This window comes from Stegodyphus dumicola, chromosome 10 (genome assembly GCF_044657685.1).
Source record: "Stegodyphus dumicola isolate Sdum_Otavi_A_Nest chromosome 10, ASM4465768v1".
Taxonomy (NCBI): domain Eukaryota; kingdom Metazoa; phylum Arthropoda; class Arachnida; order Araneae; family Eresidae; genus Stegodyphus; species Stegodyphus dumicola.
Window position 1 is genome coordinate 24,910,345 of NC_140777.1, and position 13,069 is coordinate 24,923,413.

A 13,069-nucleotide genomic window follows, 5' to 3' on the forward strand; every position below is an offset into this window, starting at 1 on the left:
CTGTATAGTTAGAAACAGAGCTGCAGACAGAGCAGTCAGACAAGCAGAAATGGATGCAAATATTTCCAGGTATTCCAATTCCACTGCCTGCAACATGTCATGAAATGTAAATTCATTTTATTTTAATTACAAAATGGCAGCAGAGTGGGAACTGTAATACTGGTTGCAAAACTCACAAAAATTTTTCCAGAAATGACCAGCACATTAATAAGTAAAAAACCCTACTAGCTGTGACTTATTTACCATGTATTGGAGTCACCACCATTGCAGTCTCAGAGAAGATATCTGCTGTTATGAAGATATTTTTTTATATAAATCACTGTATTTTTAAATCTATACATACATTTATTTATTTGTCAGTTTAGAAATCCAACAGTGAACAGTCATATCTCTTGGATTGAAAACACAGTTAATAATAAGAAAGATCAAACCTGCTTTAGGCATTCTAAAACTGGCAGTGGCCTTACTAGGGAAAAAAATCTAGTTTGCATCTCAATGAATGGTTATATAATATTTGCTTTTCTTGGATTTATTAAAGTATTGCTTATGTATTTATATTTTCATGTACTGTATGTCTGTCTTTGGATATGTATTTTTTGCTTTTCTGTGCATGGTATAAATGATTTTTCCGTAATGTGTTCTATTCAAAACCAAAATACATTGTATATTCAGCATTTTTTCCCAAAGTGATAAGTAATAATATAATTACAGTAAAAACTCGACAATCTGGAAAACTCAGGAAATGAATAGTAAGGGAAAATTTGGGATAATTGAAGGTATAAAAGTAAACATGGTAGAAAAGCTAAATGAATGTGGGGAAGATATCTGTTATAAAATTATGAAAACTGCCATCTTGCTTATTATCAGCTTGAATCAAAAGCCTATCTAAACGTCATGAATATTTAAAGAATAAAAATGCATTTCAGACATAAAAGGTGATCTATAGTCATAGGCCTTAACCATGTAAAAGTAATACATCTTATCTGACAGTGAAATCTCTGGGTGGTACACAAGAGAAAAATTGGTGGTAAAGAAGCGAAGTATTTTTAACTATTGAATTCAAAAATTAAAACCCCAACATCTTGACTGAGTCTTTTCTCTAACACTTGTAAATTTATGCGATCTGAGCTTTGTTCAAGAGTGGTGATGTAGTAGTACTTTGTAATGATGGTACTAAAGGTTTTCAGTTTTTGTTTAGATGGTACACGTTAGTCAAAAGGTTGAGAACCGCTGCCATAGACCATGAAAGTTGGTGGAGATCCTGCCAAATTTCTGCTAATCATTCTGGCCAAAATTTGAAAGAACTGGTTACTCTTTATTAAATTAGTTAATCGCAGGATACGAGTTATGGCTATACTATCTAAAAAAGCTTAAATTACTTGTCAAAACTTTTCATGTTGTATCACCAGTGTTTAACCATTTTTTTTCAAATAAAATATCATATTGTGCCCATTAACACACACTTTGGCAGGATCATATAACTTAATATAAATATAAATGCTACTCCAGGGTTGGCACCAAAATGATTACAAACAGTGAAATAGCACTGGCGATAGAATTTAAGGGCTGTGGAATTTTTAAAATTTAGGTAGGTACTCTGTGGCAAAAAATTTAGCATTGCCTCTATAACCCACTGCTTGCTCATCTAGGGCAAGTCCCAAATTTTAATCATTCCTTCAAAATGTGAAAGAAAAACAAATAAACAACTATTAACTTACATCCTTCTTTACAAAAAGAAAAAAAAAAGGCTTTTTGAAAATTAATTGGATTTCCATAAAAACAGGGCAAAGATCTTATGATTGTAATGTGATATCATATCTATCCATTATTTGGACTAAATATCACTATTTTGAAGACATTTTTAAAAAAAATTCTGGGTCATAGTCCCTGTGTGTTTCATGATGGCTGTAAAAGTCTCTCATTTATTTAATTTTTTGTAAATAATAACAATGAATTTACTAAAATTTTAAAATATTCTCGTTAATTAAACTTTCTGATTATTTGAATGCTGGATAATTGAGCTTTTACTGTATATGTGTTTTCTTGACAAATCAACAATTTTTTTTTTTTTTTTTTTTTTTTTTTTTTTTTTTTTTTTTACACGCAGCTTAGCAATATTTTCCAACTTTCAGTTTTCATCTTATTTAGAGGCTTTAATTCCTCTTGCTCACTATACTAAGTTGATATGCTCATTTGGTGGAACAGTTGTTCAGCTAACTGTATAAGAAAGGTGCCAGAAGTGGTTATTCACCCTTTTGAGCATTGATATGAGGCTGTGAATAGCTGTAAGCCAGTCGAGTCAAGATTATCAATGTATCATATGTATAACTTTGGAAACAATTTCAAGCAAAGTTTTAATTCAGCAAACTTAATTTAACAGTTAGGTATGCTTTTCCCAGTAATAATTTATACTTTTTTTCTTTAAATCTAAGATTCAACTTTTGTTAACGATTGTATAAACATTACTAAAAACAGATTAGAATTGATGGATCTTATAATTGCATATTTTTCAAATTATTAATTTAAATAGGAATTTAAAATTGCAAATAGATCAAACTCTCATTAAAAAACAGTTTTCTAAACATATTTAAACATTTGATTTCATTCATTGTATTTTCTTTGAATCATATCCTTTTTCTCTGTTATTAGAACTGAAAATCACTAATGTGTCTTAGAACTACTGGTATGTTATATTAGAAGATGCATGATGATTTAACAAAGTATATGTAGATAATAGCTGTATCAAGAGACATGCCTGAGTAATAATAAATTATATTAAGGCATTGAAATTTTAAATAATCTAAGGATTGAAATTATGAATACTCAAAAAAATTCTTTCTGTTGGTTTTCTAACAAATGTTTCTGTAGGTTTTCTAAACAAATATGCTATTCTAAAGAAAGAAACAATATGAAAATTGTTTCCTTTGTTTTTTGAGAATATAAATTTTTGCAATTGTGTTATTATATCTGCGAGTACATAAAATTGAGTCATTAAACAAAATTCATCTTTTTCTTTTAATATAACAAATGCTTTTTATTTTATCATTTATTGATTTGTTTTTATGTTTACTGTCTTTTCTAGGACTGTGAAAAATATGTTGCCCAGGCAATAGAATTATTTATAAGATTTAGTAAACTAGTCAAAGAAGCATTTAATGATGACTCTAGGTTCACAGCATCAAGAGATAAGGTATTACACATATTATGTTATAATTAAAAAATTTACCATATGGTATATAGTTATGATTAGGTATATAAATTTTTTTGTTTCTTTGTCTTTTTTGTTTTAGTTCAGATCTCTCTAAAAGCACAAAATGAGATAAAATTATGACTATAGTGGTGAAGTTTATGTTTGAAAAGGCACGGAAGATTAGAAATGGACCAAAAAATTGCACTCAGTTACATTATCTGTTATGTAGGGAAGACTTGATGATAAACATGACTACAATTCATGAAGTTAAAACTAGAATTTATTTACATAAGAATGAAAATAAAAGTAAAAGAATAGTTGTAAAACATTTTGTACACGTCCATCCTCATGATTGTTCACTTTTCGTCTGATCACACCCTATTCTAGACGGCACTTTTATATAATCTTAGTTACAGTTGCAGTTCCCACAGTCATTTGTCCACTTGCCTGATTTAAATGCAGTTATACAGTACAAAGTCTGAAATCTGGACTCGTCAGGACTTCAGCGGTTCCGGATTTGGGACTTTTCTGGATTAGATCATCAGTTAAAATTTAGTAAGATGGCATGTAGAAATTATACAATTAAAAATATGAAATTTGAGTTTATGAAATAAAGAGAAATTATGATCTAAAAAGTATCAAAATTTATTAATTTTAAAAAAAAAAGCAGCTTACTATTTATTTGTTTTTTTTTTTATTAAACCTTTCTTTCAATGTAAGTTGTTTAAGTTGCTTTATTTTTTTGTGCTCATACTTTCTTTTTAATTCTATAAACAGACATAATTTCTTGTTCAGTTACAAAGTTCCACTGTTCAAGTCCTGTAATTGCTGTGTGGAGAATACCAACTAACTTATAAATCGAAATTTTTTCATTTTCAATAACCGCTCTGTCACTTTCTTCACTATCGGAAGCGGTATTTTCTGGATCTTGAACCATACTACAGATTTCGCTGTCCATTAATTGATTGATAATTGGGGCATTGTCGTTGCAATGAAAAACTTCTTTTATATCATCTTCATTTACCGCTTCTCCACGTTTCTTGACAAAATCCGTTAATTGGAAAATTTCACCTTTGGTTTGCTGTACAGTACACTCCCGATTATCCGCGGAATTGGGTGGTGCGGCCGCCGCGGATAACAAAAATCGCAGATAATCCGAAAAAAAGCTAAAAACGGATATAGCAAAAGAAAAAACAGTCATTCCAACTTTGAAAAATCGTTTTATATACAATAAAATGTAAAATAAACAGCGGGAAATGTTTAACTAACGCTTAATATTTTAGTATATCACTCAAAACTATCCTAAAATGCATTTTGTTAATGAAAATAGAAAAGTGTTTTGTATACTTACGAGAGGCGTCAAGGATACACAGAAAAATTAATACATATGTTCTGTTTTAATACTGTAATGTATTATGTAATTACAAAAGCATAACTGTAAAACTAACCTTTTTGAAACAATCAGTCATTTGTGTTTGCTTTGTGCTTTGGAAGCATTTTCTCTTGATCCGAGATTGCATTTTTCGTAGCATAAGTTTCTCGGCCAACTCCGTGTCGTCTTGTTCTTCCAAATAGCTCAGTAATCTGTAGACTTGTGCAAAGCCACTTCATGAGTCTTCTGCATATGCACAGTATCTTCTTCGTCTTCACTTCACTGTCCTTCATTCTCGGTCTCTCCCCTTGCTTTCTTCACAATTTCGTCATCTGTCAAGCGTTCAAAGTCAGGTTCGTTGACGTCACACTCCAACCACTCGTTAATGCTTTCAGCATCAACGTTCTCACCACTCGGAACTGTTTTCACCATATCGGCAAAAGTTGCTGTGGGCGTCTCTATAGCTTCCTTCTCTTCTTTACAACTCAAAGGGGTTAGGTTGTTGTTGGCTTCAACATTAGGCATGAGTTTTCTCCATAATGTTATGAGGGTTGACGGTTTCACTGAGTTGTATGCAGATGCAATATCGTAGATGCTGTCGAAGATTGTGTAGTGTTTCCAAAACTCTTTCAGATAACCTTCTTCAATTTTGGTCATTAGCAGCTTGGTTCTGTATGTTCTCTTCATTGTTGCAATGACTACTTGTTCCATGGGTTGGGTTAGCTCAGTAATGTTTGGGGGGGGAGAAACTTTGCAAAAATTTGTCCATCAGAAGACTTAACATGCTTGTTGCTGACTGAGAAGGTGTGTTGTCGATCAATAGCACAGCTTTTTCAGGCAGGCTTTTCGATTTAAGATGTTTTGCACTTGAAGAAAAAAGATGTTTTCGAACCATTCTTGAAAAATGTTTCGGTCCATCCATTCCTTTTTTTGGTTAAAGTAAACAACGGGTAAATTTTCTATCCTTGTGCCTTTGAAAGATCTCTTTTTTTTTTTTTTTTTTTTTTTTTTTAAACTTTCCAATGACAACAAGTCTTAAGTTTATGTCCACCGGTAGCCTTACTGCAAGACATGATAGTGATCCTATGCTTTGCTGCTTTTATAACCCGCCGCTTTACTTTCATTTTCAAATGCTAAAGTGCGATTCCCGATTTGTCGACAAAAGTCCCGATTCGTTGGCATTTTAAATTTGATCAAAAGATAGCTCTTTTTTTTAATACAAATTCTTCAAATTCATTGTGGAAATCGTCGGCTGCTTGTTGGTCACCACTAAGTTTCTCCCAATGAAGTCCAATTTCTCGAATTCCATGTCGCTGCTTAAAACGAGTCAACTAGCCAAAAGATGCATCAAAATTTCCTTTCAGGCCTAACAACTCAAAAAAGGTTTTTGCCTTCGCCGCAATGATAGGACCATTTACAGGAGTACCCTGTTTTCGTACTTCAGCTAACCACTCTGTCAATGCCGTGTCTAGCTCATCAAAGGTAGAACCTTTCACACTTTTTCGCGTTTTCTTTGCGGAAGCACTATCCGACATTGATGCAAAGTTCACCAGTTTGTCTTTTTGCTTTAGAATGTCACGCACTGTTGTTTCCGCGATTCTGTAATCCAATTCCATATGCTACCTTGTAGCGCTGTTTGCTACTTTGGAAATTAATTCTAGTTTTGGCGCTATCGTCAACACAACCTTCTTTCATTTTCCTGACATTTTAAATGAGTAACAAAAACACAAAACCAAAAAGCACAAGCACTGAATACAATAAAAAGATAAGAAATTTAACTCGGACCGGTTCACAAACACTATTAGGCTTAAACTAACAATGGCGAGTGAAAGGAAGTGAACGTGTCAGTAAGATTAAGACGAGAAAGGGCGGTGGAGCGGGCACTGCAAGCGTGAGTAATCACTTACTCATCATAGGGGCCGAGGGTAAGGTTCCGAGAAGGCCTGGGATATTTTTGCAATAAATAAGCACGATGTTAGCAAATTTACCGTTTCGCTCAGTTTTGTGAAAATTTTTATTTTGTTTGCTTTACGCTTGTTTTTTTAAAAAAAAAAAAATGTGCGGTAGGCGCGGATAATCAGGAGTCTACTGTACCTGAATGTCTTTAAAGTTCGTAGCTTAATGCTTTATCTAGGGCCGCCGCTAAAATCACATAATGCAGTCTCTACGGGTCTTAAATTCTGCTACAAAGTGCCTTCCCAAGTTCTAAATTTTCACCGCACTTTAACTTTGCATCCATTCTAAATCATAAAAAACTTCTCATCCCTTAATTTTCCTGCTCGGTGCTTCCTCAAATTCTAAAAATTTCGTCTTCCCTAAATTCTGCCGCCGCTTCTGGGTTTATGGTGAATAACATATCAGTTATTCTTAATTAAAATAGCACTAAATGTAATCTTTTGGCCTATGAGTTTCATTAACAAAATCTATTTTTAGAATATGAAAAGAAATTTTTGTTGAATTTGCCTTGTCAACATTTATTAAAGCATTTAAAAATCTATAATCATTGCTAAGCGTAAAAGGTTGCCATACTCTTGTTATTCAATTACTAATATAAAAAAAAGTTTAAATATTATTGCATAAGTTATTACTGAAGCTGTCATGTATTGATAAACATGCAGTGAAGAAAGCAAAATATAATAAATAATGACTTGCCAGGTCGACATCATGGATATAAAATAGGTGAGTGTTTCGGTTTGAGATGTATGCCAAGCAGACAGCTACAGATCCAAATTATTAATCTCACAAATTTATGCTTACATGATTGTTTTTCCATAACAAGTTATTTTATTTAGTGCCTAAATGAATTTAAGAATCGAAATTTTTAAATGAAAATCTCCACGTGTTTTATTATGGAAGGAAAAATCAAATGCACATGTGTAAAAAAAAATATACCCCCCCAAAAAAGTTTTTGTGGCTTTTGAGGTCTGGATTTTAGATCATTCCGGATAATGGACGTCAGGATTTCAGACTTTGTACTGTATTAGTTTCTGGTGCTATGCTTAAATTAGTTGAAATTATTAAAAAAATTTGTCATGTTAAAAATTCTGATTAGTAGCAGTAATACTTATTTAACATAAATTATTGCAAGCAGAATTAAAATTGCTGAAATCCAAAAGTCAGAATTTTATGGAAAGATAGCAAAGTGTACATGCAACTATTTCTAAATCTCAATGGCTGTCATTGACAGTTATGATTCATAGCAGTCTTTAACTGGACAGAACTTTACCTAAAATCTACGGAAAATGAAAGATAAGAAACTATTCTTCGTTCTTAAGAAACAGTCAACAGAATTCATAAAAATCACTTAAATTTTATTTTCTTTGAAGTAGTGATGAGATGCTCAAGGTACATTCAATTTAAGTGGCAGATGAGAAATTTCCCATCTGTCTCATATCTAGGTACTTCTATTATGATGTTTTAGGCAAACATCTTGAGCTTGATAACTGATAGCTAAGGTAATTTTTCATCTGTCTGATATTAATAAGCAACAATGTCTAGAAAATTGAATTTTTTGAGAGCATGGAAAAAATTTTTTCCCCCTTCCCCATATTTTGAAGATTAAAATTATTATATAACTTTGTTTGCAAAAATTATTTTTCATTTTAAGGCATATAACAAGTACATATACAGTTTATAAAACTGAAAGATTGACTTTGCTTTTTTTTTTTAAATCATTTATTTATTTAAAAACAAAATTCTTCTAGCTTAACAAATATTTAAAGCCATGTGTATATATGCATATGAAATTCAGTGGCAAACAAAACTAATTTAATAAGACAACTGAATTTAAGTAAGAATCTAAACTCATTCAATCAAGTTAATTGAATTACATGACAGAAAGGAATTAATGCTTAGATAAAAGATACTCACCTTTAACTGTGGAATTATCTATAAAACTTTACTCTGAAAGGGGGGGGGAATTGTGTGTTTAAATTTTGAGTTTGACTTTATTAGAAATGTTAATAACTTTGATTTTCAAATCAAATTCAAAATTGGTTTTTGATATTAGCTAAAGTGAATAAAATAGCAAAAGAATATAAACTCAGAACTTTCACATGTTACAATAGAATTCTGTTCTATAGTGGAAGAAGAAAACAATCTTTTTAGAGCAAACTTAATTGAATTTGATAATTTACTATTATTCTTATGTGTTTATATAAATATTGTGTCATAATCTTTTTCTTTTTAATTTAAAATTTGTATGCCTCACTTTATAAACCTAGTCAGAAAGTTCTAAGCTTTCTGACTTGATTTACTGGACTGTGTGATGCATTTAATTGTGGTTTTTATTATTGCATTAGATACTTATTGAATTCCATTATTCTATTTGCTGTAGTAGAAAGATTTATTACTTTTTGATATTAACAGGCAGATTTTGAATTATAATGCTCCCCTGTTTGTTTAATATTTTTAATTTTTCCTTCACAGGCCTTTAAGCAAGTTATCAATGATTCATCCATTTTCAGTTTAGGAATAACTGCAAAACAAAATGGGTAAGATTATTTCTGTTTTCATGTAAATTTCTTAAATTGGTTATTTTACTCTGTAACATAAACTATCAAAGTGCAACTTTTAAAGCAATTTTAGTAATTTTTGAAAAATTCTTACAGATCTGATTTTGAGTATTAATGTTTTCTTGTGTATAGGGCTGGCAGCAAAACACGTTCACAGTCTCATTATCCTGAATATTTTTCGAATTACTGTGAGATTGTGCTTAGGAAAGCACGTACAAGGAGAAGACTGACATCAAAAGAAATGGAACAAATGAAAGTAGTATGTATTTGTATTTTCTTCTTGCTATTTCAAACATAGAATAGACATTTACTATTAAAAATGATTGAAAAGAAGTTTGTATGATGTCAGTTTGCAAATTCACATGTAGTAAGATTAAGTAATAGTTGTAATAGACATGATTATAAGAAATTATGTATCAGTAAAGACAATTTATACTATCTTACATACAGTAGTGTTGAGAAAAAAGTTGCGTTTGCTGTGGTTTTAATGAGGGTATTAACTTAATCATGACACAAATTTTCACGAATTTTAAGGAATTTTTAAAATTTTAAAACTGTCAGTTTTTTTTGGCAAATTTCAAAATATTTCCTTCTTTTTCTTCTTCTTCTTCTTTTTTTTTTTATGTGTAATTTTCCATTAGAATTTTGCAAAAATGCAGTGCAAAATAATCAAAAATCCAAGCATTAAGGAATTTTCTGAGGCTTCACAACTATCAAATTTTTCTGTAAATGCAAATAAATCCATAAATTTTAGATTTTATATATGATTTTTTAAATTTTGTTATAATTACTACATAATATTTAAATATGTCATTATATTTTTATGCCATTTTCTTTTAAAATATCCAAAAAATGTACTGCAAACTAATCTGACTCCAAGATCCAAACTCCAAGATTAAACTTTGAATTAACCAGCTGAAGTTACATAAAGTTGCCTTCTGTTGCTATCAGTGCCAATAAACAATTTTGATGCCAAATGATGCTTTTTCTTTTCTTTTTTAAAGTGTTCTACTTAAGTGGGAAAAAAAAAAACTGCATATATCTGATATAATATTAAAAAACACAATCTAGTCAGATCATAATCTTGATCAAAAATAAACTTATTGAATGTGTTCATAGAATTTGATTGGTTTATAAATGTAAATTTAATCTAATAATGCTTATTTTGTCATGTACTAGTTACAACGTTGCTGCTGCAATTCTAGCAGATTCTCTCCCTTCCCCAAACATTATTATCTTCCATCATGAAATTTTCTGTAAATCTGCTAATATAGGGATTTTGTGAACTTTCACGTCTTATTCTTTGCTTGCGCCACAAAGTTTGTCTTCTTCCTCCAGGATAAAATTGCTATTGTAGTTATAGCCTCTTCTCTCGAGTGGTCAGTGCTGTGGAAAGGAGGTGGCAGACCCTCGGGCCATCTTCCAGGGTGACCTCCCTCAAAATTAGAGCAGAACTGCAGAAATCTACATAAACAGAGTTAATGTAGTGGAAATACCTGTACAACCTGGTGGTAATATTCTGTTGTTCCATCCACTTATGCTGGTGTTCCACCACGCACTTGCTTGTAGTTATAGCCTAAATTATTTTATTGTTGCTTGCACCTCGAAATTGATTGGTATCTTGCAGAGCTATTAGATATTTATCTAAGCAAGAAACAAGAAAAATGAGCAATGCTGTTGCTGGAATTCAAACTTTGAACCTTCCAGTTACTTCCAGCCAGACATGCTTCCCATTAAACCATGAAGGTACATGGTAAGGAAAGGGAAAAGTCCTTTACATTTTACCCTCACTAAAGGGCAACTTAAAAGTTGGAAACTCAAATGTAAAATCCAAGTGGTAATGAATTATCATTCACTATATTTTAATACAAGTGCCACTTGTAGAGCATTTATGTATTTATTAGAACAATTCCGTCGCCAGGATTCAACCATGAAATCACATGCTAAGGAAGGTGAAATTTCCCTATCCTTGATTTTTCTTATTTGAAGGTACTGAAGATGTAAATAACTATATCTAGTATTTGAAGATAAAATCAATAAATTTTATGTTTAATATTTTAGTTTCAATTTAGAACTAACAGCATGTGCTTATTCTTGTACATAGTTGCAGATGTATTCAGATCATTTTGAAAAGGCGTACATTGATGCAACAGAAGCTTTCTATAGGGTTAAAGCTCCACAGTATTTAGAAGCAAATGGTGTTCAAAACTATATGCAATATGCTGAGCAGAAGTTGACAGAGGAAGAGCAGCGGGCTGCTAAGTACCTTGAATCTCATTCTGTACAGTCGGTAAGTAGTTTCTTTAATGTTTTCTGGCTTAATTTTAATATATATTATTGTATATATATATATTAATATTAATATTAATATCTTTACTTCATTTTATCTTTTTAAATGGTGCAATTTTGATATGAATTTGCAAAAAGCAGCAAATTTCCTGTTCTTTTGCAATGGGAAAATCTGCTAGTTGGATAAACTAATAAGTGTATCTTAAGAAGATGGCAAAGGAATATCTTTTTATTTCTTTTTGAAATGTTAAAAGTGCAATAAAATGTGAGTATTTCTTTGAATGTAAAATTATTCAAACTTTTTACAATGTATTGGTACGAAATGCCCAGCCTCAGTAAGATAGCTGCTCTGCAAAGTAGTCTTAGGGTTGCCAAAAAAAGGCAAGGGAAGACAGGATTTCCACATTTGGCGACAAAATTGACTATATGCCATAGACAGATGGAGAACCTTCTGAAACGAATTCTTACTGGTTTAGCCCAGAATGTTCTCGAACACAAGCCAAAAGCTATATAAACTCTGCTGGTATGTGGAGAGTCAGTTCGCACAGAGTTCTAGTCAATTCATTGAGCGAGTGTCTCCAAATCTAGTGCTGAGTTGGTTGTCGAGTGCATCGAGAGAGCCTCTTTGGGAATTCTGAGTTAGAACATCGCCAAATTTGATCTTTGAGTGTGTTGAGCTCCGGCAATCACTGAACCAAGGAGTCGGGAGGTGTGCTTTTGTGTATTGTCGAGTGCATCGCGAGTTGTAGTGTGGAGAGTCTCGAGAGTATGTAGACTACCGAGAACGACCGAGCAGAATCAGGAGCTGTACTCTGGTGTTTTACTGTGAAGCTGTCTCCACTGTTATAGCCAGATAACCTGAAGGCTGTGTCGCTGATTCTTCCAGCATGTTTGTAGTAGATCTTCGATGACTGTAAAAAGCATTATTTTGAAGCTGTCTTGAATAATACTGGCCAATAAATTGTGTTTCTATTTTTCATCAAGTGCTGTGATCTTATTCACTCAAATCCATATAAAGATACGTGAAGAGAAAAATGCAACGGTATTATAATTTTGAATAAAGGGCTAGTATAAATCTTTTATCCCTCAGTGGCACAGCTTTTTGAATGTGCTTTTGAAACATAACATTTAAACAGCTTTTATTAGCTAAGTTTGTGTAATTATTTTCGTCTGTTTCCATAAGCTAAATATTGTACTTACATCATTGAAAAATTAAGAAAATAAGATGTTTTAGGGCTGATGAAAAAGAAAGTATTGCAGTTCTTCAGAAATATGGTAGTGTGGCCAATAACCGAGAATGCAAAAATTCATATTTTTTGAAGTTGTACTTTTTAAGTAACCAAATTTTATAGACATATGAAGTGAAAAATTGATAGAAAAGTGTTAGAATTTGTTTGAATATTCCTATATCTAATTTACGATAATTACTTGCTCTATGTATTGTTGGACAGTGGAATGTACAACAAAGATATTCTATAAAGAAAACTGATAGTATTCCAAACACAAATATCAGTTGGTGTAATTTCCTCTGAGAAATTAATTTTTCTATGTAAAACAAGAATGTGGAGAAGCATTTGTGCTCCACATAAGGATACCCAAACAAAGATTTCTCTCCAAATTCACTAATGCATTATTGCTATCTAGTCACCGATGAGTTTGAGAATTTTCGGTAGGGTTTTGGGTAATCAGGAAGTACCTTTAAAT

General features: G+C 31.7%; 1 protein-coding gene across 12 annotated transcripts in view; it reads left to right on the plus strand.

The window, feature by feature from the left end:
• The window catches only part of LOC146994926 (cullin-5-like), a 180,090-nt gene that overhangs the window by 141,812 nt on the left and 25,209 nt on the right, over nt 1–13,069 (plus strand). For 11 of the 12 annotated variants that reach the window (XM_085824789.1, XM_085824792.1, XM_085824795.1 and 8 more), the window contains 4 exons: nt 3,083–3,190; nt 8,991–9,055; nt 9,209–9,335; nt 11,181–11,366. In XM_085824789.1, coding sequence (XP_085680915.1) covers nt 3,083–3,190; nt 8,991–9,055; nt 9,209–9,335; nt 11,181–11,366 — 486 coding nt within the window. The remainder of the gene's footprint in view (nt 1–3,082; nt 3,191–8,990; nt 9,056–9,208; nt 9,336–11,180; nt 11,367–13,069) is intronic. The other variant, XM_085824791.1, reaches the window with a different exon arrangement.